Source organism: Coregonus lavaretus (genome assembly GCF_964263955.1).
Source record: "Coregonus lavaretus genome assembly, chromosome: 22".
Classification (NCBI taxonomy): Eukaryota; Metazoa; Chordata; class Actinopteri; order Salmoniformes; family Salmonidae; genus Coregonus; species Coregonus lavaretus.
Genome location: NC_140009.1, coordinates 1,690,590 through 1,718,230, shown reverse-complemented (window position 1 = coordinate 1,718,230; position 27,641 = coordinate 1,690,590). Strand labels below are relative to the sequence as shown.

At 46.8% G+C, this 27,641-nt stretch overlaps 2 protein-coding genes across 2 annotated transcripts in view; both read right to left on the bottom strand.

Annotated features, from left to right (window-relative positions):
- Positions 1-27,641, bottom strand: part of LOC311149459 (ubiquitin-like modifier-activating enzyme 1) — a gene marked incomplete at its 3' end in the record, with an annotated part of 128,235 nt that overhangs the window by 86,043 nt on the left and 14,551 nt on the right. The window contains exons 2-4 of the mRNA XM_084186656.1: positions 3,249-3,365; positions 3,083-3,141; positions 841-1,009 (exon numbers count right to left, since the gene is read on the bottom strand). Of these exons, the coding sequence (XP_084042782.1) occupies positions 841-1,009; positions 3,083-3,141; positions 3,249-3,365 (345 nt within the window). The remainder of the gene's footprint in view (positions 1-840; positions 1,010-3,082; positions 3,142-3,248; positions 3,366-27,641) is intronic.
- LOC311149458 (caM kinase-like vesicle-associated protein) overlaps positions 3,505-27,641 on the bottom strand; it is a gene marked incomplete at both ends in the record, with an annotated part of 122,322 nt that continues 98,185 nt past the window's right edge. The window contains one exon of the mRNA XM_084186655.1: positions 3,505-3,513. Within this exon, the coding sequence (XP_084042781.1) occupies positions 3,505-3,513 (9 nt within the window). The remainder of the gene's footprint in view (positions 3,514-27,641) is intronic.

Genomic DNA, 27,641 nt, shown 5'->3' with positions numbered 1-27,641 from the left:
GTTAATACAGAGATAGGTCCTCTTCTCACAGGTAGAACTGGAGACAGAGAGACAGGGTTAATACAGAGATAGGTCCTCTTCTCACAGGTAGAACTGGAGACAGAGAGACAGGGTTAATACAGAGATAGGTCCTCTTCTCACAGGTAGAACTGGAGACAGAGAGACAGGGTTAATACAGAGATAGGTCCTCTTCTCACAGGTAGAACTGGAGACAGAGAGACAGGGTTAATACAGAGATAGGTCCTCTTCTCACAGGTAGAACTGGAGACAGAGAGACAGGGTTAATACAGAGATAGGTCCTCTTCTCACAGGTAGAACTGGAGACAGAGAGACAGGGTTAATACAGAGATAGGTCCTCTTCTCACAGGTAGAACTGGAGACAGAGAGACAGGGTTAATACAGAGATAGGTCCTCTTCTCACAGGTAGAACTGGAGACAGAGAGACAGGGTTAATACAGAGATAGGTCCTCTTCTCACAGGTAGAACTGGAGACAGAGAGACAGGGTTAATACAGAGATAGGTCCTCTTCACGCAGGTAGAACTGGAGACAGAGAGACAGGGTTAATACAGAGATAGGTCCTCTTCTCACAGGTAGAACTGGAGACAGAGAGACAGGGTTAATACAGAGATAGGTCCTCACAGGTAGAACTGGAGACAGAGAGACAGGGTTAATACAGAGATAGGTCCTCACAGGTAGAACTGGAGACAGAGAGACAGGGTTAATACAGAGATAGGTCCTCCTTACACAGGTAGAACTAAATGGAACTAAAAACATGTTCCGATCAATATCATCTTGACATGAGCATGCCCAAAGATAAGCTCCACAGACACACCATGTACCTGTGAGGAGAGGTCTCTCCACTCAGCCTGTCCCTGGTCGTGCAGGGTAACACTCTTGACTCCACCCAGGATGACATTCTTAGCGATCTCCACTCCAAGCCCTCTCAGCCCTGAGACCAGGACATTGGAGCTCTGCATGCGCTTCATAGCATCATGGCCCAACACGTAGCTACGGAGGAGAGAATACAGGCTTTATAAGACTACATAGCACCTTTATAACACTACGTCAGCCCCCTCAGCCCTGAGACCAGGACATTGGAGCTCTATGGAGGAAAGAGGCCAGGCTTTAATCAATCATTCATTTAGAAAGCTTTTCACCTGGCCTAGACAAAAAAAAAAAGTGTACAGATGCAACACATGTGAAAGGAAATAAAAAACAAAACACTTGGCTTACAGCTGTCTGGAGTACAGGCCATCATGGCTTAGAGCTGTCTGGAGTACAGGCCTTCATGGCTTACAGCTGTCTGGAGTACAGGCCATCATGGCTTAGAGCTGTCTGGAGTACAGGCCTTCATGGCTTAGAGCTGTCTGGAGTACAGGCCTTCATGGCTTAGAGCTGTCTGGAGTACAGGCCTTCATTTACATTTCATGGCTTAGAGCTGTCTGGAGTACAGGCCTTCATGGCTTACAGCTGTCTGGAGTACAGGCCTTCATGGCTTAGAGCTGTCTGGAGTACAGGCCTTCATGGCTTAGAGCTGTCTGGAGTACAGGCCTTCATGGCTTACAGCTGTCTGGAGTACAGGCCATCATGTCTTAGAGCTGTCTGGAGTACAGGCCTTCATGGCTTACAGCTGTCTGGAGTACAGGCCTTCATGGCTTAGAGCTGTCTGGAGTACAGGCCTTCATGGCTTAGAGCTGTCTGGAGTACAGGCCTTCATGGCTTACAGCTGTCTGGAGTACAGGCCTTCATGGCTTAGAGCTGTCTGGAGTACAGGCCTTCATGGCTTACAGCTGTCTGGAGTACAGGCCTTCATGGCTTACAGCTGTCTGGAGTACAGGCCTTCATGGCTTAGAGCTGTCTGGAGTACAGGCCTTCATGGCTTAGAGCTGTCTGGAGTACAGGCCTTCATGGCTTAGAGCTGTCTGGAGTACAGGCCTTCATGGCTTACAGCTGTCTGGAGTACAGGCCTTCATGGCTTACAGCTGTCTGGAGTACAGGCCTTCATGGCTTACAGCTGTCTGGAGTACAGGCCTTCATGGCTTACAGCTGTCTGGAGTACAGGCCTTCACGGCTTAGAGCTGTCTGGAGTACAGGCCTTCACGGCTTAGAGCTGTCTGGAGTACAGGCCTTCATGGCTTAGAGCTGTCTGGAGTACAGGCCTTCATGGCTTAGAGCTGTCTGGAGTACAGGCCTTCATGGCTTAGAGCTGTCTGGAGTACAGGCCATCATGGCTTAGAGCTGTCTGGAGTACAGGCCTTCATGGCTTAGAGCTGTCTGGAGTACAGGCCTTCATGGCTTAGAGCTGTCTGGAGTACAGGCCTTCATGGCTTAGAGCTGTCTGGAGTACAGGCCATCATGGCTTAGAGCTGTCTGGAGTACAGGCCTTCATGGCTTAGAGCTGTCTGGAGTACAGGCCTTCATGGCTTAGAGCTGTCTGGAGTACAGGCCTTCATGGCTTAGAGCTGTCTGGAGTACAGGCCTTCATGGCTTAGAGCTGTCTGGAGTACAGACCTTCATGGCTTACAGCTGTCTGGAGTACAGGCCTTCATGGCTTAGAGCTGTCTGGAGTACAGACCTTCATGGCTTAGAGCTGTCTGGAGTACAGGCCTTCATGGCTTAGAGCTGTCTGGAGTACAGACCTTCATGGCTTAGAGCTGTCTGGAGTACAGGCCTTCATGGCTTACAGCTGTCTGGAGTACAGGCCTTCATGGCTTAGAGCTGTCTGGAGTACAGACCTTCATGGCTTACAGCTGTCTGGAGTACAGGCCTTCATGGCTTAGAGCTGTCTGGAGTACAGACCTTCATGGCTTAGAGCTGTCTGGAGTACAGGCCTTCATGGCTTAGAGCTGTCTGGAGTACAGACCTTCATGGCTTAGAGCTGTCTGGAGTACAGGCCTTCATGGCTTACAGCTGTCTGGAGTACAGGCCTTCATGGCTTAGAGCTGTCTGGAGTACAGGCCTTCATGGGGTATAGATATGGTACTTACAGCTATCTGGAGTACAGACCTTCATGGGGTATAGATATGGTACTTACAGCTGTCTGGAGTACAGACCTTCATGGGGTACAGATATGGTACTTACAGCTGTCTGGAGTACAGGCCTTCATCGATCTCAGCATCATTGCTATTCTTAGCCATGCCCTGGAGAGAACAAAACACGAGTGAAAACCAGTCAAACTAACCCAGCAGTGTGTGTGAGAGAGTTCAGTTCTGACAGAGTTGGAGGAGCAGAGTGTGTGTGTACGTACGTTGGCGGGTGTGTGAGAGAGTTCAGTTCTGACAGAGTTAGAGGAGGAGCAATGGGATCCCGTCTTCGTCTCTGAGTCTGACACGCGACGCTTCTTGGACAGCGGCGAGCTGGACATCTGAAACACACACAATTATTAAGTTGACAACCTAACACACCGACATACACACAGTTAGTCTGACAACATACCCAGTACCGGCCCCCTTTTTGGAAGCGAACAACTATTTCATCCCTTCGCTATATCGGCATCGACCAGGTCACCCTCCCTAGGAGAGGGGGTGACCTTGACAATTTGTTAAAAGGAGAGGCTGCAAGGCATTCCTTCGCAGTGCTTAAGGAGTCACTACAGACCCGGGTTCGATCCCAGGCTGTGTCACATCCGGCCGTGACCACGAGTCCCATAGAGCGCCGCACAATTGGCCCAGCGTTGTCCAGTTTAGGGGAGGGTTTGGCTGGGGGGGCTTTACTTGGCTCATCGCACTCTAGCGACTCCTTGTGGCGGGCTGGGCGCCTGCAGGCTGACCTCGGTCGTAAGTTGAACGGTGTTTCCTCCGAAACATTGGTGCGGCTGGCTTCCGGGTTAAGCGGGCGGGTGTTAAGCCCAGATTGGCGGGTCATGTTTCGGAGGACACAACTCTACCTCCGCCTCTCCCGAGCCCGTTGGGGAGTCGCAGCGATGAGACAAGATCGCAATTGGAGATCATGAAATTGGGGAGAAAACGGGGGTAAAACACTATATATATATATAAAAAAAATACATACAAAAAAACGAGGCCATCTGGATCTTTAATTTAAAGACCCTTGCACCCTTCGGTCTCAACGTAGACTTTAATCTGAAGCCATTCTTGTGATTTTGCTATTCATTTTAAATGTTAGTAGGCCTGTGTAGCCAAGTTGTATCTATGATCGTATGTGTAATATATATATATATTTTTATTTTTATTTTTTTATTTAACCTTTATTTAACCAGGTAAGCCAGTTGAGAACAAGTTCTCATTTACAACTGCGACCTGGCCAAGATAAAGCAAAGCAGTGCGATAAAAACAACACAGAGTTACATATGGGGTAAAAAACAAAGTCAAAAATACAACAGAAAATATATATACAGTGTGTGCAAATGTAGCAAGTTATGGAGGTAAGGCAATAAATAGGCTATAGTGCAAAATAATTACAATAGTATTAACACTGGAGTGATAGATGAGCAAGAGATTATGTGCAAATAGAGATACTGGGGTGCAAAAGAGCAAAATAAATAAATAAATAAATAAACAATATAGGGATGAGGTAGTTGTATATGTCATTATACCCTGGTGAAGACAGCTTGACTGTTGAATCGTTGGTTATTCAACTATTGTATCTGAGCATCTAGACCAGGGTTCTTCAATTCCGGTCCTGGAGGGCCGAAACACTTCTGTTTTTTATTTCTACCTGGTAGTTAATTGCACTCACCTGGTGTCCCAGGTCTGAATTAGCCCCTGATTAGAAGGAGAGGATGAAAAACAGGTGTTTCGGCCCCCTCCAGGACCGGAATTGAAGAACCCTGTCCTAGAGTGAGGCTCTCCTTTTCTGTCTGACAACATAAAGACACACAGCTGAACTGGTAGAACAACTGACAGTGGTCCTAATATAGCGCCTTGCAAAAGTATTCACCCCTCTTGGCATTTTTTCTATTTTGTTGCATTACAACCTGTATTTTAAAATGGATTTTGGGGGGGGGATTTCATGTAATGGACATACATAAAAGTCCAAATTGGTGAAGTGAAAAAAATATATAAACGGAAAAGTGGTGCGTGCATATGTATTCACCCCCTTTGCTATGAAGCCCCTAAATAAGATCTGGTGGAACCAATTACCTTCAGAAGTCACATAATTAGTTAAATAAAGTCCACCTGTGTGCAATCTAAGTGTCACATGATCTCAGTATATATACACCTGTTCTGAAAGGCCCCAGAGTCTGCAGCACCACTAAGCAAGGGGCACCACCAAGCAAGGGGCACCACCAAGCAAGCGGCACCATGAAGACCAAGGAGCTCTCCAAACAGGTCAGGGACAAAGTTGTGGAGAAGTACAGATCAGGGTTGGGTTATAAAAAAATATCAGAAACGTTCAACATCCCACGGAGCACCATTAAATCCATTATTTAAAAAATGGAAAGAATATGGCACCACAACAAACCAAGGACCCACCCCAATCTTCAGTAGGTTGTGTCAGGAGAGCTGTCCAGTGCTGAAGTATATTAGTCTACAGACTCCTACGGTGGATTGTGAAAGTACATTTGACATTTTAGTCATTTAGCAGACGCTCTTATCCAGAGCGACTTACAGTTAGTGAGTGCATGCATTGACATACTGGTCCCCCGTGGGAATCGAACCCACAACCCTGGCGTTGCAAGCGCCATGCTCTACCAACTGAGCTACACAGGACTACTATAAGGAAGACCCACTCCATCTCTACTGGTATTGTTTATTATACTATAAGGAAGGCCCACTCCATCTCTACTGGTATTGTTTATTATACTATAAGGAATGCCCACTCCATCTCTACTGGTATTGTTTATTATACTATAAGGAAGGCCCACTCCATCTCGACTGGTATTGTTTATTATACTATAAGGAAGGCCCACTCCATCTCTACTGGTATTGTTTATTATACTATAAGGAAGACCCACTCCATCTCTACTGGTATTGTTTATTATACTATAAGGAAGGCCCACTCCATCTCTACTGGTATTGTTTATTATACTATAAGGAAGGCCCACTCCATCTCTACTGGTATTGTTTATTATACTATAAGGAAGGCCCACTCCATCTCTACTGGTATTGTTTATTATACTATAAGGAAGGCCCACTCCATCTCTACTGGTATTGTTTATTATACTATAAGGAAGGCCCACTCCATCTCTACTGGTATTGTTTATTATACTATAAGGAAGGCCCACTCCATCTCTACTGGTATTGTTTATTATACTATAAGGAAGGCCCACTCCATCTCTACTGGTATTGTTTATTATACTATAAGGAAGACCCACTCCATCTCTACTGGTATTGTTTATTATACTATAAGGAAGGCCCACTCCATCTCTACTGGTATTGTTTATTATACTATAAGGAAGGCCCACTCCATCTCTACTGGTATTGTTTATTATACTATAAGGAAGGCCCACTCCATCTCTACTGGTATTGTTTATTATACTATAAGGAAGGCCCACTCCATCTCTACTGGTATTGTTTATTATACTATAAGGAAGGCCCACTCCATCTCTACTGGTATTGTTTATTATACTATAAGGAAGGCCCACTCCATCTCTACTGGTATTGTTTATTATACTATAAGGAAGGCCCACTCCATCTCTACTGGTATTGTTTATTATACTATAAGGAAGGCCCACTCCATCTCTACTGGTATTGTTTATTATACTATAAGGAAGGCCCACTCCATCTCTACTGGTATTGTTTATTATACTATAAGGAAGGCCCACTCCATCTCTACTGGTATTGTTTATTATACTATAAGGAAGGCCCACTCCATCTCTACTGGTATTGTTTATTATACTATAAGGAAGGCCCACTCCATCTCTACTGGTATTGTTTATTATACTATAAGGAAGGCCCACTCCATCTCTACTGGTATTGTTTATTATACTATAAGGAAGGCCCACTCCATCTCTACTGGTATTGTTTATTATACTATAAGGAAGGCCCACTCCATCTCTACTGGTATTGTTTATTATACTATAAGGAAGGCCCACTCCATCTCTACTGGTATTGTTTATTATACTATAAGGAAGGCCCACTCCATCTCTACTGGTATTGTTTATTATACTATAAGGAAGGCCCACTCCATCTCTACTGGTATTGTTTATTATACTATAAGGAAGGCCCACTCCATCTCTACTGGTATTGTTTATTATACTATAAGGAAGGCCCACTCCATCTCTACTGGTATTGTTTATTATACTATAAGGAAGGCCCACTCCATCTCTACTGGTATTGTTTATTATACTATAAGGAAGGCCCACTCCATCTCTACTGGTATTGTTTATTATACTATAAGGAAGGCCCACTCCATCTCTACTGGTATTGTTTATTATACTATAAGGAAGGCCCACTCCATCTCTACTGGTATTGTTTATTATACTATAAGGAAGGCCCACTCCATCTCTACTGGTATTGTTTATTATACTATAAGGAAGGCCCACTCCATCTCTACTGGTATTGTTTATTATACTATAAGGAAGGCCCACTCCATCTCTACTGGTATTGTTTATTATACTATAAGGAAGGCCCACTCCATCTCTACTGGTATTGTTTATTATACTATAAGGAAGGCCCACTCCATCTCTACTGGTATTGTTTATTATACTATAAGGAAGGCCCACTCCATCTCTACTGGTATTGTTTATTATACTATAAGGAAGGCCCACTCCATCTCTACTGGTATTGTTTATTATACTATAAGGAAGGCCCACTCCATCTCTACTGGTATTGTTTATTATACTATAAGGAAGGCCCACTCCATCTCTACTGGTATTGTTTATTATACTATAAGGAAGGCCCACTCCATCTCTACTGGTATTGTTTATTATACTATAAGGAAGGCCCACTCCATCTCTACTGGTATTGTTTATTATACTATAAGGAAGGCCCACTCCATCTCTACTGGTATTGTTTATTATACTATAAGGAAGGCCCACTCCATCTCTACTGGTATCGTTTATTATACTATAAGGAAGGCCCACTCCATCTCTACTGGTATCGTTTATTATACTATAAGGAAGGCCCACTCCATCTCTACTGGTATTGTTTATTATACTATAAGGAAGGCCCACTCCATCTCTACTGGTATTGTTTATTATACTATAAGGAAGGCCCACTCCATCTCTACTGGTATTGTTTATTATACTATAAGGAAGGCCCACTCCATCTCTACTGGTATTGTTTATTATACTATAAGGAATGCCCACTCCATCTCTACTGGTATTGTTTATTATACTATAAGGAAGGCCCACTCCATCTCTACTGGTATTGTTTATTATACTATAAGGAAGACCCACTCCATCTCTACTGGTATTGTTTATTATACTATAAGGAAGGCCCACTCCATCTCTACTGGTATTGTTTATTATACTATAAGGAAGGCCCACTCCATCTCTACTGGTATTGTTTATTATACTATAAGGAAGGCCCACTCCATCTCTACTGGTATTGTTTATTATACTATAAGGAAGGCCCACTCCATCTCTACTGGTATTGTTTATTATACTATAAGGAAGGCCCACTCCATCTCTACTGGTATTGTTTATTATACTATAAGGAAGACCCACTCCATCTCTACTGGTATTGTTTATTATACTATAAGGAAGGCCCACTCCATCTCTACTGGTATTGTTTATTATACTATAAGGAAGGCCCACTCCATCTCTACTGGTATTGTTTATTATACTATAAGGAAGGCCCACTCCATCTCTACTGGTATTGTTTATTATACTATAAGGAAGGCCCACTCCATCTCTACTGGTATTGTTTATTATACTATAAGGAAGGCCCACTCCATCTCTACTGGTATTGTTTATTATACTATAAGGAAGGCCCACTCCATCTCTACTGGTATCGTTTATTATACTATAAGGAAGGCCCACTCCATCTCTACTGGTATCGTTTATTATACTATAAGGAAGGCCCACTCCATCTCTACTGGTATTGTTTATTATACTATAAGGAAGGCCCACTCCATCTCTACTGGTATTGTTTATTATACTATAAGGAAGGCCCACTCCATCTCTACTGGTATTGTTTATTATACTATAAGGAAGGCCCACTCCATCTCTACTGGTATTGTTTATTATACTATAAGGAATGCCCACTCCATCTCTACTGGTATTGTTTATTATACTATAAGGAAGGCCCACTCCATCTCTACTGGTATTGTTTATTATACTATAAGGAAGACCCACTCCATCTCTACTGGTATTGTTTATTATACTATAAGGAAGGCCCACTCCATCTCTACTGGTATTGTTTATTATACTATAAGGAAGGCCCACTCCATCTCTACTGGTATTGTTTATTATACTATAAGGAAGGCCCACTCCATCTCTACTGGTATTGTTTATTATACTATAAGGAAGGCCCACTCCATCTCTACTGGTATTGTTTATTATACTATAAGGAAGGCCCACTCCATCTCTACTGGTATTGTTTATTATACTATAAGGAAGGCCCACTCCATCTCTACTGGTATTGTTTATTATACTATAAGGAAGGCCCACTCCATCTCTACTGGTATTGTTTATTATACTATAAGGAAGACCCACTCCATCTCTACTGGTATTGTTTATTATACTATAAGGAAGACCCACTCCATCTCTACTGGTATTGTTTATTATACTATAAGGAAGACCCACTCCATCTCTACTGGTATTGTTTATTATACTATAAGGAAGGCCCACTCCATCTCTACTGGTATTGTTTATTATACTATAAGGAAGGCCCACTCCATCTCTACTGGTATTGTTTATTATACTATAAGGAAGGCCCACTCCATCTCTACTGGTATTGTTTATTATACTATAAGGAAGGCCCACTCCATCTCTACTGGTATTGTTTATTATACTATAAGGAAGGCCCACTCCATCTCTACTGGTATTGTTTATTATACTATAAGGAAGGCCCACTCCATCTCTACTGGTATTGTTTATTATACTATAAGGAATGCCCACTCCATCTCTACTGGTATTGTTTATTATACTATAAGGAAGACCCACTCCATCTCTACTGGTATTGTTTATTATACTATAAGGAAGGCCCACTCCATCTCTACTGGTATTGTTTATTATACTATAAGGAAGGCCCACTCCATCTCTACTGGTATCGTTTATTATACTATAAGGAAGGCCCACTCCATCTCTACTGGTATTGTTTATTATACTATAAGGAAGGCCCACTCCATCTCTACTGGTATTGTTTATTATACTATAAGGAAGGCCCACTCCATCTCTACTGGTATTGTTTACTATACTATAAGGAAGGCCCACTCCATCTCTACTGGTATTGTTTATTATACTATAAGGAATGCCCACTCCATCTCTACTGGTATTGTTTATTATACTATAAGGAAGGCCCACTCCATCTCTACTGGTATTGTTTATTATACTATAAGGAAGACCCACTCCATCTCTACTGGTATTGTTTATTATACTATAAGGAAGGCCCACTCCATCTCTACTGGTATTGTTTATTATACTATAAGGAAGGCCCACTCCATCTCTACTGGTATTGTTTATTATACTATAAGGAAGGCCCACTCCATCTCTACTGGTATTGTTTATTATACTATAAGGAAGGCCCACTCCATCTCTACTGGTATTGTTTATTATACTATAAGGAAGGCCCACTCCATCTCTACTGGTATTGTTTATTATACTATAAGGAAGGCCCACTCCATCTCTACTGGTATTGTTTATTATACTATAAGGAAGGCCCACTCCATCTCTACTGGTATTGTTTATTATACTATAAGGAAGACCCACTCCATCTCTACTGGTATTGTTTATTATACTATAAGGAAGACCCACTCCATCTCTACTGGTATTGTTTATTATACTATAAGGAAGACCCACTCCATCTCTACTGGTATTGTTTATTATACTATAAGGAAGGCCCACTCCATCTCTACTGGTATTGTTTATTATACTATAAGGAAGGCCCACTCCATCTCTACTGGTATTGTTTATTATACTATAAGGAAGGCCCACTCCATCTCTACTGGTATTGTTTATTATACTATAAGGAAGGCCCACTCCATCTCTACTGGTATTGTTTATTATACTATAAGGAAGGCCCACTCCATCTCTACTGGTATTGTTTATTATACTATAAGGAAGGCCCACTCCATCTCTACTGGTATTGTTTATTATACTATAAGGAAGGCCCACTCCATCTCTACTGGTATTGTTTATTATACTATAAGGAATGCCCACTCCATCTCTACTGGTATTGTTTATTATACTATAAGGAAGGCCCACTCCATCTCTACTGGTATTGTTTATTATACTATAAGGAATGCCCACTCCATCTCTACTGGTATTGTTTATTATACTATAAGGAAGGCCCACTCCATCTCTACTGGTATTGTTTATTATACTATAAGGAAGGCCCACTCCATCTCTACTGGTATTGTTTATTATACTATAAGGAAGGCCCACTCCATCTCTACTGGTATTGTTTATTATACTATAAGGAATGCCCACTCCATCTCTACTGGTATTGTTTATTATACTATAAGGAAGACCCACTCCATCTCTACTGGTATTGTTTATTATACTATAAGGAAGGCCCACTCCATCTCTACTGGTATTGTTTATTATACTATAAGGAAGGCCCACTCCATCTCTACTGGTATCGTTTATTATACTATAAGGAAGGCCCACTCCATCTCTACTGGTATTGTTTATTATACTATAAGGAAGGCCCACTCCATCTCTACTGGTATTGTTTATTATACTATAAGGAAGGCCCACTCCATCTCTACTGGTATTGTTTATTATACTATAAGGAAGGCCCACTCCATCTCTACTGGTATTGTTTATTATACTATAAGGAATGCCCACTCCATCTCTACTGGTATTGTTTATTATACTATAAGGAAGGCCCACTCCATCTCTACTGGTATTGTTTATTATACTATAAGGAAGACCCACTCCATCTCTACTGGTATTGTTTATTATACTATAAGGAAGGCCCACTCCATCTCTACTGGTATTGTTTATTATACTATAAGGAAGGCCCACTCCATCTCTACTGGTATTGTTTATTATACTATAAGGAAGGCCCACTCCATCTCTACTGGTATTGTTTATTATACTATAAGGAAGGCCCACTCCATCTCTACTGGTATTGTTTATTATACTATAAGGAAGGCCCACTCCATCTCTACTGGTATTGTTTATTATACTATAAGGAAGGCCCACTCCATCTCTACTGGTATTGTTTATTATACTATAAGGAAGGCCCACTCCATCTCTACTGGTATTGTTTATTATACTATAAGGAAGACCCACTCCATCTCTACTGGTATTGTTTATTATACTATAAGGAAGACCCACTCCATCTCTACTGGTATTGTTTATTATACTATAAGGAAGACCCACTCCATCTCTACTGGTATTGTTTATTATACTATAAGGAAGGCCCACTCCATCTCTACTGGTATTGTTTATTATACTATAAGGAAGGCCCACTCCATCTCTACTGGTATTGTTTATTATACTATAAGGAAGGCCCACTCCATCTCTACTGGTATTGTTTATTATACTATAAGGAAGGCCCACTCCATCTCTACTGGTATTGTTTATTATACTATAAGGAAGGCCCACTCCATCTCTACTGGTATTGTTTATTATACTATAAGGAAGGCCCACTCCATCTCTACTGGTATTGTTTATTATACTATAAGGAATGCCCACTCCATCTCTACTGGTATTGTTTATTATACTATAAGGAAGGCCCACTCCATCTCTATCAGTTTTGTTTATTATCTGCAAGGCCCCACCTGACATCTCTGCCTCAACACTAAAAATGATGATTCAGTAAAACTTCAATGCAGTGAACTGTAGGGGTGCAACACTTAACAAAGCCTGGTGGTGGGGGGCTGTCGCCAAGGCCACATAGAACAACAACAGTATCTGATACAGAGACAAAGCCATTCAACTCTAGCACGTCAGGTTATTGATGGTGTAGCCATCACACGATAAAATGAAACAAAATAAGAAAAATCGCAATTTTCTGTTTACAAAGCAAATCACCATCAGCTATTTCTAAAAGTTGCGACAGAATTAAAATGTAATAACTAAACGGGTTGAGATCGCATACAAAAGCTATAGGTCTATATACGATGGACGAATCTTAAATAGTTTGTAAGTAAATAGATATCAATTAACGCTCCCACCAAGATAAGATAGCTGTCATTCCGGGACATTGTGGGAGCAGGCCGTAACTTCTAGATTCATGACAACCAGCCAACAAGAGAGGCGGAAATTCTGCATCCACTGCAGCTGCCTGCCGACCTAGCATTATAACTAGCTAGCGCATAGCGACAATAACAAACAACGACTGATCTTCTGCAGTGACACATAAACGGGACAAACTGAGGCAAGAGACAGCGTCAAGCATCAAATGTGGGCACAAACTAGCTAAATCAAGACAAGGTAAAAACGTGAAATAGCCCATCAAGCAAAAATCAAAATACCACAATGATACAGCAAAGTCCAAAACAAAAATCAATCATAACATCTGCTTTGTTGGCTATAACACTCCACGTTATTTCGAGTGAACGACCAAAAATATTCACTGGCTAACACAAAAGTCAGCACTGGGCCACCGAACCAGTCTAGCGAACTAAATAACACGCGAACTTAGTCTGTCGTTTTGTTGAACAAACAAGGACGTAAAATATCCGGCAACAGCAGCAAGAGGCCAACGCTATTATTAGTAGGCCGTGTGCCGCTGGCTAGCTAATCACATAAGTCATTTGGCAAGTGGATCACTGCTGAACACGGTCGGAACACTAATAACTAAACGACATATCACCAGACTGCCTCCCTTCCTGCTATCGGCCCGTAAAGGGAGAATAACTTTTCGCTGGACTGGGGGGGGGGGCCTAACGTTAGCACTCACAGAGCGGAACCGAGCTTATGGCTGGGGCCTAACGTTAGCACTCACAGAGCGGAACCGAGCTTATGGCTGGGGCCTAACGTTAGCACTCACAGAGCGGAACCGAGCTTACGGCTGGGGCCTAACGTTAGCACTCACAGAGCGTATGGCTGGGGCCTAACGTTCGCTAAAAGAGATTGTAGCTCTAACATAGGTAGCAAACGTCAGAAACCACCAGGGCAATATATAGGCTATGACTAAGCGCCTGGCGTGAATCTAAATCGAGCTGAAATAACCGTATTTACATACTTGAGTGGCTACTGTAACTAGCTACTTAGCACCCGTGCCCATTGATTTGCCTGGCTTACCAATAATCCTTCTCTGTCCCTTCTCTGTACAAACCGCTCCTCTCGTGTGTAAAACGTCAATAACGATGATTGTAGTTCTGCTTACAAAAAGAAACGAGGTGAAAAGGTTTCGGACTATAAATGTCGAGTCACTATGTCGTTTAGCTGGTCGAGTCCTGTGTGCGACCACAAGACGGGAACAAAACCAAAATGGCAGAGGGAGATACTCCTTTCTCTAATATCTCTGGCGGAAGGGGTGGCCTCAGCCAAAGAGTTAGAGGGGAAGCGAGAGGATCCACTCCCATCTAAATCTGTCCACGCGGGTACACAGCGATAAGCAGACCACCTGCCTTCCCGCCTTTCGGACAACGACTCCCACTGGGCCGAGACCATCTCGTCATTATATACCGTATCTCTGCCTCAGCACGCTCTCAATTTAAATGGGCTTTATTGGCATGGGAAACATGTTTACATTGCCAAAGAAAGTGAAATAATTAACAAAAGTGAAATAATCAAAATGAACAGTAAACATTACACTCACAAAAGTTTCAGAGGAATAGAGACATTTCAAAATGGCATATTATTAGTGCTCTCTCTCTCCAACTCCGTCACTCATTGGCTAGGTCAGCCTGAAATCGGTCTATGCTAATAAGGATCCTTGGGATGTCCCCCTCACCACTTAAAATGTGTCTCCCCGTCAGGAAAGATGCGTCCTGCCTGCGTCGTTTCTAAAATACTGTTTCAATGAACAGGAGTCCCCATTTAACTCGGGAAGGGATTGCATTCATGCATCTGCTCTGGACATTTGGTCATAGCAAATATAATATTTTCACCTCGAATTTGCTAGGTCATTTGCAAGCAAAAATTCGGCCGATTAGGCTATTTGATGGAGAAGGACCATATATGCTATAAATTAATTTGATTTTACTACAGATTTTTTGGGGGGAACCCCACTCACTAATTCTATTCATTTCAGTCCTTCGGCCAATCCTGGCTTAATATAATGGCATTAGCTATTTTTAGGCATATAGTGGTGGCCAGTTATTATAGGACGACTTGGAATACAATGATCCATGACACAGCACACCAGTCTATTTTTCTATGGTTAGGCCTATCTGTAAACGCCGATACATCCTGACAAAATACACCATATGAGTGGCCGAATGTCATTTTCTGGACCTTGTAAACTGTCGAGAATAAACCCATAACTGATCCGAATGGTTGTATAAAGCAGGGCTTTATTTCGGCATGAAGCACAAAAGGACGTTTGAGCGGTTATTCAAATTAGCCAACATCACTGCAGTTTACAGCCTGGACAGTAATTGTGTACTAACAATAATACATTCCTCATCGCACTGTGTTGTTGTAGCCTAGGATGTAGAATCATTATTTTCTAAAGACGTAGGCCTACTGATATCAATAGTGGAGCGTGCCCGGCGACCGCAGAGCGCAGCCTGTAGGAACGCATAGGCCAGTATCTTCCATTTGATAATCTGCTACCTTGGCTGAAGGAGTGATGCAGCCTACAACCATGCATGTTGAATTATTGCAATAGCCTATTAAAAACGATTACAAATGTAGTATATAGCTTATTAAACTGTTATAAATGTAGTCTATAGCCTATTAAACTGTTATAAATGTAGTCTATAGCCTATTACTGTTATAAATGTAGTCTATAGCCTATTACTGTTATAAATGTAGTCTACAGCCTATTACTGTTATAAATAATATAATAATAATAATAATAATAATAATAATAATAATAAGCCATTTAGCAGACGCTTTTATCCAAAGTGACTTACAGTCATGTGCGCATACATGTTTAGGTATGGGTGGTCCCGGGGATTGAACCCACTACCCTGGCGTTACAAGCGCCATGCTCTACCAATTGAGCTACAGAGGACCATAAATGTAGTCTATAACCTATTAAACTGTTATAAATGTAGTCTATAGCCTATTAACATAGCTAAATAAATAACGACCCTGACAGTCAATATAAAAAATCATGGCGCTCGAAACGTCATGATTGTGGGTTTGATTACCGGGGCCACGAATGGAATTTGAATGCATGCATACTGTCGCTTTGGATAAAAGCATCTACTTAATGTCACATTTATTTTTGCACACCTCATATTTGTGAGACATGGAAAATTTTCCTGCATGGAACTTTTGACAGTAGCTATGGGCTGCCTGCGCATTCTGAGAAGACAGAAGAAAATAAAAACAGCATATCTAAACCCGGCAAGTTATGAATTGTATCACCAACTGTGTAACTCGGTCATAGTGTTTCTTTGTCATAACCCAAGATTGCGTGCCATATTTTTGCTGAACCTGAACATAGACAAAGTTGAATTGAAGATTGAGACCTCACATCACCAAGTAAACAATAGGCTACTATTTCCTGTCTGCTTTACAAGTATCCTTAATTGGGAGCTAGCATTACCTCTAAAGCATGTGGTTCCCAAACTGTGGGGCTCTTGGAAGATGTAATAGTATAATGCACAAAGTGCATCATCAGTTCCTTAGTTATTGCAGACCTTAGAGAGAAATTAACAACAATATTATTCCAAGTCATTCGGATTACCACAATCATATAAACATCTTCAAATAGAAACAGCGGTGTCTGCGGGTGTGGTGGTGACTATCAAGAGTTCAGTATGGGCCTCAACATCATGTTCTAACCAGACAGCACTATAGTGGGCAGAACCAAACCAATCAGTTAGAAGTATACAGCGGGCGAGGGCATTCACAGCCGACCGCTCAGACAGGTGAGGGCGTTCACAGCCGACCGCTCAGACAGGTGAGGGCGTTCACAGCCGACCGCTCAGACAGGTGAGGGCGTTCACAGCCGACCGCTCAGACAGGTGAGGGCATTCACAGCCGACCGCTCAGACAGGTGAGGGCGTTCACAGCCGACCGCTCAGACAGGTGAGGGCGTTCACAGCCGACCGCTCAGACAGGTGAGGGCGTTCACAGCCGACCACTCAGACAGGTGAGGGCGTTCACAGCCGACCGCTCAGACAGGTGAGGGCGTTCACAGCCGACCGCTCAGACAGGTGAGGGCGTTCACAGCCGACCGCTCAGACAGGTGAGGGCGTTCACAGCCGACCGCTCAGACAGGTGAGGGCGTTCACAGCCGACCGCTCAGACAGGTGAGGGCGTTCACAGCCGACCGCTCAGACAGGTGAGGGCGTTCACAGCCGACCGCTCAGACAGGTGAGGGCGTTCACAGCCGACCGCTCAGACAGGCGAGGGCGTTCACAGCCGACCGCTCAGACAGGCGAGGGCATTCACAGCCGACCGCTCAGACAGGCGAGGGCATTCACAGCCGACCGCTCAGACAGGCGAGGGCGTTCACAGCCGACCACTCAGACAGGCGAGGGCGTTCACAGCCGACCGCTCAGACAGGCGAGGGCATTCACAGCCGACCGCTCAGACAGGCGAGGGCGTTCACAGCCGACCGCTCAGACAGGTGAGGGCGTTCACAGCCGACCGCTCAGACAGGCGAGGGCCTACAAGCCAACCGTTTTTACATGGTCCGTCATGTCGCTGGAATTAGCCACCAATCGTTTTTACAGAAACTAGTCATTGTTGACCGTATACAGTCAATGGGTCAATCAGCTGCCGTCTACTTTCATTGAAAAGCAACTCTATAAAATAAACTATAAGTATAATGTAAAACAACATTCTATAGGTTGAATGATTAGTGTTTCCAGCTGACCCCATTCCTCACTTGAACCCCATGTAAAGTGATGTGCTCTACAATACATGTCTTGTTGTTTGTATTCCTACCAGCAGACTCTCTCTCCTTGCATCCATAGCTCCGATATGTTTATGGTCAGTGCTATCAGGGATCCTTGGGACGTCCCTACCCTAAACCATAACCCTAACACATTACCAAATCCCTTACCTAACCATTACCATTTTAAATGTCAACTGACCAATAAAAACATTCATGTGGGCGTGGTTTGGCACAAATGCATCTAAATACAATTTGTATTGTAACCAAACTTTGTACACATGTTCTAATTAAGTGATAATGCCAGAGAAGCCAGTGTTTGGAGGATATATTGGCACGGGTGCTGGGCCACTCAAGGACATTTACAGACTTGTCCCGAAGCCACTCCTGCGTGGTCTCGTGTACTTAGGGTCGTTGTCCTGTTGGAAGGTGAACCTTCGCCCCAGTCTAAGGTCCTGAGCGCTCTGGAGCAGGTTTTCATCAAGGATCTCTCTGTACTTTGCTCCGTTCATCGCTCTGTCGATCCTGACTAGTCTCCCAGTCTCTGCCACTGAAAAACATCCCGTCTGGCCACTCTACGATAAAGGCCTGATTGGAGGAGTGCTGCAGAGATGGTTGTCCTTCTGGAAGGTTCTCCCATCTCCACAGAGGAACTCTGGAGCTCTGTCAGAGTGACCATCGGGTTCTTGGTCACCTCCCTGACCAAGGCCCTTCTCCCCCGATTGCTCAGTTTGGCCGGGTGGCCAGCTCTAGGAAGAGTCTTGGTGGTTCCAAACTTCTTCTATTTAACAATGATGAAGGCTACTCTGTTCTTGGGGACCTTCAATGCTGCACAGTTTTTGGTACCCTTCCCCAGATCATGTCCAATCAATTGAATTTATCACAGGTGGACTCCAATCAAGTTGTAGAAACATCTCAAGGATGATCAATGGAAACAGGATGCACCTGAGCTCAATTTCAAGTCTCATAGCAAAGGGTCTGAATAATTACGTATTAAAAATAAAAGACATACCTTATTTACATTTCCTAAAATTTCTAAAAACCTGTTTTCGCTTTGTCATTATGGGGTATTGTGTGTAGATTGATGAGGGAATAAAAAATAAAAAAAAAGTTTTTAGAATAAGGCTGTAACGTAACAAAATGTGGAAAAAGGAAAGGCATCTGAATACTTTCCGAATGCACTTTATTTAAAAAAATGTTTTATGGCACACCTGTCTGATTGACGCCTGTCTAAGTGGACTAATCCATTGCAAAGGCCGCGGGGATGGCACACCTGTCTGATTGACGCCTGTCTAAGTGGACTAATCCATTGCGAAGGCCGCGGGGATGGCACACCTGTCTGATTGACGCCTGTCTAAGTGGACTAATCCATTGCGAAGGCCGCGGGGATGGCACACCTGTCTGATTGACGCCTGTCTAAGTGGACTAATCCATTGCAAAGGCCGCGGGGATGGCACACCTGTCTGATTGACGCCTGTCTAAGTGGACTAATCCATTGCGAAGGCCGCGGGGATGGCACACCTGTCTGATTGACGCCTGTCTAAGTGGACTAATCCATTGCGAAGGCCGCGGGGATGGCACACCTGTCTGATTGACGCCTGTCTAAGTGGACTAATCCATTGCGAAGGCCGCGGGGATGGCACACCTGTCTGATTGACGCCTGTCTAAGTGGACTAATCCATTGCGAAGGCCGCGGGGATGGCACACCAGTAGTACATTTACCCTTAATTACCATCATTTATCATCTACAATGGGTTTTTTTTGGTTACGGTAATTTCTGTTAATGCATTCAATGTATTATTATTATTATTATTATTACGGTCTTACCATTGTAATTGTAGGAGTGGACACGTTGTTTGCAGAACACAACCTAGGCTACACTTGTGAGAAAAGTATGGGCTGATTTTATTCCATTTACGAGTTGTCAATTTATTAATTGTCTTTTGTTTTGAGCGCTCCTGTCAATCTTGACTAAGGACACGCACCTGATTACGCATAGAAGTAGGCCTGGGCTACCTGGCCTGTCTGTGCGCAAATGTAGGCTTATAGACGTGCCCATTTGGAGATCTGATTCTATTTCTGATTGTCTTAACTCACCATCACTGTGGAGCTTCTCAAAGTAATTTTTTCTTTACCAAAAATAGCAAGTTAACGAAGTCTGTTTTTACATCCATTGAGAATGACAATCGTTCCTCAGCGTAGCCTATTTGAAAACCCTTTCCAGCGCTCTCCCTTTCAATAACCACTCAGCCTGAAAGGGGGAAAAAATGTCATGCTCTGATCCGGTGGAAATGTTATTTAAAAAAAGCCTACCTGATTACTTCTTATCCCTTGCGCATATAGTATACAGCGGTGTCAATCTGTCTGGAGCTCACTGGTGCAGTAAACTCTGATGGCCTAGAATATTTGATACAATGTTGCAAGTTTGCTAGTGCTAGCTTCAGGCCTGACCCAAGTTAATAGTTGATACAATGTTTCAAGTTCCTTGCATAGCCAATGTGATTTATAGGATATTTATTTTTAAAATCAGGATATTTTCTACCTGCGGGCTGCAATGTTTTTGTTGGCTTTATGTAGGCTATTTTTACATATTGGCAATAGAAGTTACTTTTAGATTTGTATCATTTTCATTTAGATATAATTTTGATTAACCACATGACATTGATTTTTTTTAGATATGAAGACTATTATAAATGAAATGAAACTGTTCCACGAAAATGTGCATATGAATATCATAACTGGCAGATCAGCAGAAATGGTACGATAACTTGGCACTCCGAATGGAAAAAGGTTGCCGACCGCTGGTGTAGCCTGTTACCAGCTGCTTCAGGAGTAATAATGGCAGAATCTGCGAAGGCAAGCAGCAGCGGGGCGGGGCGGGTCGGGAACAGATTTGTTTTCTTCTGGTTAGGCTATATTGATCTCTGGCTCTCTCTTTAGTCATTTGTGTGTCTTCATTTTTTAAAATCGCAGTGCTTAAAGCAACAGACAAGCTCAGTAGCCTACGTATAGTTGATTTTAACATAGGGTGACAACCCTAGTCCTAGCACTGCACATACTACAAGATGCACAACCAAAATTTGGGACATCCAACAGGGGTCTGGAGAACGGAACAGCCGACGGGTCTGGAGAACGGAACAGCCAACATCAGTGCGTCCTTGACCCGCTCAAACTACGCCAGGCCCAACGCCAGGCCCAACGCCAGGCCCTACGCCAGGCCCAACGCCAGGCCCAACGCCAGGCCCTACGCCAGGCCCAACGTACTGACCCTAGCCAGGCCCAACGCCAGGCCCAACGCCAGGCCCTACGCCAGGCCCAACGCCAGGCCCAACGCCAGGCCCAACGCCAGGCCCTACGCCAGGCCCAACGCCAGGCCCAACGTACTGACCCAACGCCAGGCCCAACGCCAGGCCCAACGCCAGGCCCAACGTACTGACCCAACGCCAGGCCCAACGCCAGGCCCAACGCCAGGCCCAACGTACTGACCCTAGCCAGGCCCAACGCCAGGCCCAACGTACTGACCCTAGCCAGGCCCAACGCCAGGCCCTACGCCAGGCCCTACGTACTGACCCTACGCCAGGCCCAACGCCAGGCCCAACGCCAGGCCCAACATACTGACCCTAGCCAGGCCCAACGCCAGGCCCAACGCCAGGCCCTACGTACTGACCCTAGCCAGGCCCAACGTACTGACCCAACGCCAGGCCCTACGCCAGGCCCTACATACTGACCCAACGCCAGGCCCAACGCCAGGCCCAACGCCAGGCCCAACGTACTGACCCAACGCCAGGCCCAACGCCAGGCCCAACGCCAGGCCCTACGCCAGGCCCAACGCCAGGCCCAACGCCAGGCCCAACGTACTGACCCTAGCCAGGCCCAACGCCAGGCCCTACGTACTGACCCTACGCCAGGCCCAACGCCAGGCCCAACGTACTGACCCTACGCCAGGCCCAACGCCAGGCCCTACGTACTGACCCTACGCCAGGCCCAACGCCAGGCCCTACGTACTGACCCTACGCCAGGCCCAACGCCAGGCCCTACGTACTGACCCAACGCCAGGCCCAACGCCAGGCCCAACGTACTGACCCTAGCCAGGCCCAACGCCAGGCCCAACGTACTGACCCTAGCCAGGCCCAACGCCAGGCCCAACGCCAGGCCCTACGTACTGACCCTACGCCAGGCCCAACGCCAGGCCCTACGTACTGACCCTACGCCAGGCCCTACGTACTGACCCTACGCCAGGCCCAACGCCAGGCCCAACGTACTGACCCTAGCCAGGCCCAACGCCAGGCCCAACGCCAGGCCCAACGTACTGACCCTAGCCCAACGTACTGACCCTACGCCAGGCCCAACGTACTGACCCTACGCCAGGCCCAACGTACTGACCCTAGCCCAACGTACTGACCCTACGCCAGGCCCAACGTACTGACCCTAGCCCAACGTACTGACCCTAGCCAGGCCCAACGCCAGGCCCAACGTACTGACCCTAGCCAGGCCCAACGCCAGGCCCAACGCCAGGCCCAACGTACTGACCCTAGCCCAACGTACTGACCCTACGCCAGGCCCTACGTACTGACCCTAGCCCAACGTACTGACCCTACGCCAGGCCCTACGTACTGACCCTAGCCCAACGTACTGACCCTACGCCAGGCCCAACGTACTGACCCTAGCCCAACGTACTGACCCTACGCCAGGCCCAACGTACTGACCCTAGCCCAACGTACTGACCCTACGCCAGGCCCTACGTACTGACCCTAGCCCAACGTACTGACCCTACGCCAGGCCCTACGTACTGACCCTAGCCCAACGTACTGACCCTACGCCAGGCCCAACGTACTGACCCTAGCCCAACGTACTGACCCTACGCCAGGCCCAACGTACTGACCCTAGCCCAACGTACTGACCCTACGCCAGGCCCAACGTACTGACCCTAGCCCAACGTACTGACCCTACGCCAGGCCCTACGTACTGACCCTAGCCCAACGTACTGACCCTACGCCAGGCCCAACGTACTGACCCTAGCCCAACGTACTGACCCTACGCCAGGCCCTACGTACTGACCCTAGCCCAACGTACTGACCCTACGCCAGGCCCAACGTACTGACCCTAGCCCAACGTACTGACCCTACGCCAGGCCCAACGTACTGACCCTAGCCCAACGTACTGACCCTACGCCAGGCCCTACGTACTGACCCAACGCCAGGCCCTACGTACTGACCCTAGCCCAACGTACTGACCCTACGCCAGGCCCTACGTACTGACCCTAGCCCAACGTACTGACCCTACGCCAGGCCCTACGTACTGACCCAACGCCAGGCCCAACGCCAGGCCCAACGTACTGACCCTAGCCAGGCCCAATGCCAGGCCCAACGCCAGGCCCTACGTACTGACCCTACGCCAGGCCCAACGCCAGGCCCAACGTACTGACCCTAGCCAGGCCCAACGCCAGGCCCAACGCCAGGCCCTACGTACTGACCCAACGCCAGGCCCAACGCCAGGCCCAACGCCAGGCCCTACGTACTGACCCTACGCCAGGCCCAACGCCAGGCCCTACGTACTGACCCTACGCCAGGCCCAACGTACTGACCCTAGCCAGGCCCAACGCCAGGCCCAACGCCAGGCCCAACGTACTGACCCTAGCCCAACGTACTGACCCTACGCCAGGCCCTACGTACTGACCCTAGCCCAACGTACTGACCCTACGCCAGGCCCAACGTACTGACCCTAGCCAGGCCCTACGTACTGACCCTAGCCCAACGTACTGACCCTAGCCAGGCCCAACGCCAGGCCCAACGCCAGGCCCAACGTACTGACCCTAGCCAGGCCCTACGTACTGACCCTACGCCAGGCCCAACGTACTGACCCTAGCCCAACGTACTGACCCTACGCCAGGCCCTACGTACTGACCCTAGCCCAACGTACTGACCCTACGCCAGGCCCAACGTACTGACCCTAGCCCAACGTACTGACCCTACGCCAGGCCCAACGTACTGACCCTAGCCCAACGTACTGACCCTACGCCAGGCCCAACGTACTGACCCTAGCCCAACGTACTGACCCTACGCCAGGCCCAACGTACTGACCCTAGCCCAACGTACTGACCCTACGCCAGGCCCAACGTACTGACCCTAGCCCAACGCCAGGCCCAACGTACTGACCCTACGCCAGGCCCAACGTACTGACCCTACGCCAGGCCCAACGTACTGACCCTAGCCCAACGTACTGACCCTACGCCAGGCCCAACGTACTGACCCTACGCCAGGCCCAACGTACTGACCCTAGCCCAACGTACTGACCCTACGCCAGGCCCTACGTACTGACCCAACGCCAGGCCCAACGCCAGGCCCAACGTACTGACCCTAGCCAGGCCCAACGCCAGGCCCAACGTACTGACCCTAGCCAGGCCCAACGCCAGGCCCTACGTACTGACCCTACGCCAGGCCCAACGCCAGGCCCAACGTACTGACCCTAGCCAGGCCCAACGCCAGGCCCAACGTACTGACCCTAGCCAGGCCCAACGCCAGGCCCAACGCCAGGCCCAACGTACTGACCCTAGCCCAACGTACTGACCCTACGCCAGGCCCAACGTACTGACCCTAGCCCAACGTACTGACCCTACGCCAGGCCCAACGTACTGACCCTAGCCCAACGTACTGACCCTACGCCAGGCCCAACGTACTGACCCTAGCCCAACGTACTGACCCTACGCCAGGCCCTACGTACTGACCCTAGCCCAACGTACTGACCCTACGCCAGGCCCAACGTACTGACCCTAGCCCAACGTACTGACCCTACGCCAGGCCCAACGTACTGACCCTACGCCAGGCCCAACGTACTGACCCTAGCCCAACGTACTGACCCTACGCCAGGCCCTACGTACTGACCCAACGCCAGGCCCAACGCCAGGCCCAACGTACTGACCCTAGCCAGGCCCAACGCCAGGCCCAACGTACTGACCCTAGCCAGGCCCAACGCCAGGCCCTACGTACTGACCCTACGCCAGGCCCAACGCCAGGCCCAACGTACTGACCCTAGCCAGGCCCAACGTACTGACCCTAGCCAGGCCCAACGCCAGGCCCAACGCCAGGCCCAACGCCAGGCCCAACGCCAGGCCCAACGTACTGACCCTAGCCAGGCCCAACGCCAGGCCCAACGTACTGACCCTAGCCAGGCCCAACGCCAGGCCCAACGCCAGGCCCAACGTACTGACCCTAGCCCAACGTACTGACCCTACGCCAGGCCCAACGTACTGACCCTAGCCCAACGTACTGACCCTACGCCAGGCCCAACGTACTGACCCTAGCCCAACGTACTGACCCTACGCCAGGCCCAACATACTGACCCTAGCCCAACGTACTGACCCTACGCCAGGCCCAACGTACTGACCCTAGCCCAACGTACTGACCCTACGCCAGGCCCAACGTACTGACCCTAGCCCAACGTACTGACCCTACGCCAGGCCCAACGTACTGACCCTAGCCCAACGTACTGACCCTACGCCAGGCCCTACGTACTGACCCTAGCCCAACGTACTGACCCTACGCCAGGCCCAACGTACTGACCCTAGCCCAACGTACTGACCCTACGCCAGGCCCAACGTACTGACCCTACGCCAGGCCCAACGTACTGACCCTAGCCCAACGTACTGACCCTACGCCAGGCCCTACGTACTGACCCAACGCCAGGCCCAACGCCAGGCCCAACGCCAGGCCCAACGTACTGACCCTAGCCAGGCCCAACGCCAGGCCCAACGTACTGACCCTAGCCAGGCCCAACGCCAGGCCCTACGTACTGACCCTACGCCAGGCCCAACGCCAGGCCCAACGTACTGACCCTAGCCAGGCCCAACGCCAGGCCCAACGTACTGACCCTAGCCAGGCCCAACGCCAGGCCCAACGCCAGGCCCAACGTACTGACCCTAGCCCAACGTACTGACCCTACGCCAGGCCCAACGTACTGACCCTAGCCCAACGTACTGACCCTACGCCAGGCCCAACGTACTGACCCTAGCCCAACGTACTGACCCTACGCCAGGCCCAACGTACTGACCCTAGCCCAACGTACTGACCCTACGCCAGGCCCAACGTACTGACCCTAGCCCAACGTACTGACCCAACGCCAGGCCCAACGCCAGGCCCAACCTCTGACCCTAGCCCAAGTTCATAGGAGTTCACCCAGTCTGGGACGGCAAATTTGTGTAAATTATCAATTTCAAGCAATTTCATACCAAAACACCAGTAGGCCTATGTTAGTAATTGTTGCTTGATGCCCCATTGCTGGTGAGCTTGCAAAGTAAATATTGAATATTCTTGATTAAAATAACATAAAAAAAAAAAGCTGCATATTTATTTATGTCAAACCTCTCGCCCTACATTTTTACATTTGCACCCGATCCCATAGCTGTACAGGAAATCAGCAATCTGTTTGCTAGCTCAGTTTTTTTGACCCCCAAAAGGGAGTGGTTCAAACGCTGCGCTGTAGCCGTCATGAAAATCAGGGTCATAGCTACATGTGATACGGACCACTGGATATTTTGTGGGGGCCTCAATTTACTGTTGAGAGTTCAATCGTAGAATACACAAGGAGCAGCAGCACTTTTCCTCTTGTTACAGTGCCTCCAGAAAGTATTCATACCCCTTGACTTAATCCATTTTGAACACAACAAAATATAGAATTTCTCACCCATCTACACAAAATACCCTATAATGACAAAGTGAAAACATTTTTTAGATTTTTTGGCAGATTGAAAATTAAATACAGAAATCTCATTAACATAATTATTCACACCCCTGAGTCAATACATGTTAGAACCACATTTGGTAATCGATTACAGCTGTGAGTCTGCGTAGCCAGGTGCTAAAATAAAACTTGGGTTCTATTTTAGACGATCGACGCCCTGTCCTCTGTAGCTCAACTGGTAGAGCACGGCGCTTGTAACGCCAAGGTAGTGGGTTCGATCCCCGGGACCACCCATACACAAAAATGTATGCACGCATGACTGTAAGTCGCTTTGGATAAAAGCGTCTGCTAAATGGCATATTATTATTATATTATAAGTCCTGCCTCTCCAATCTACTCATTGATTTTTATGAGCATTTACCCACATGGGTGATTGAAAGATGAACAAGGTCCGCAATCCAGTCCAGTCGGTGGCGGTAATGCACCTTAAAGTTGGTTGCCACCCACCATATAACATTCACAGAAGAATGAATGAGGAGAGATTCATCTAAGAAAACTAACTAGGTTTCCCTTTCTCATGTTTGGATTAATTGTCGGAGTAGAGAACACACAATTGTATGACTCAAAATGGGTCAAAATTCTAGGAAGATCCAGCCAAAAAAAAGGACCATATGCATTTCAGGTAAAATAACAACCCAATGTTTATCTTCCAGGCCAAATGAGCTAGCAACAGCAAGCTAGCTAAATGTCCATGAATGTTTAATGTGTGTTTAGACCTGTCCCCAAATTAATATAGTTGGTTCACAGTTGGTTTTGGTATTTTAACCTCAGCGTCTGGGGATAGACAAAATCAACATGCACGCTCAGAGCATGTAAGAGCCTTGCACACCTGGACTGTACAATATTTGCACATTATTCTTAAAATGTAAGCTCTGTCAAGTTGGTTGATGGTCATTGCTAGACAGCCATTTTCAAGTCTTGCC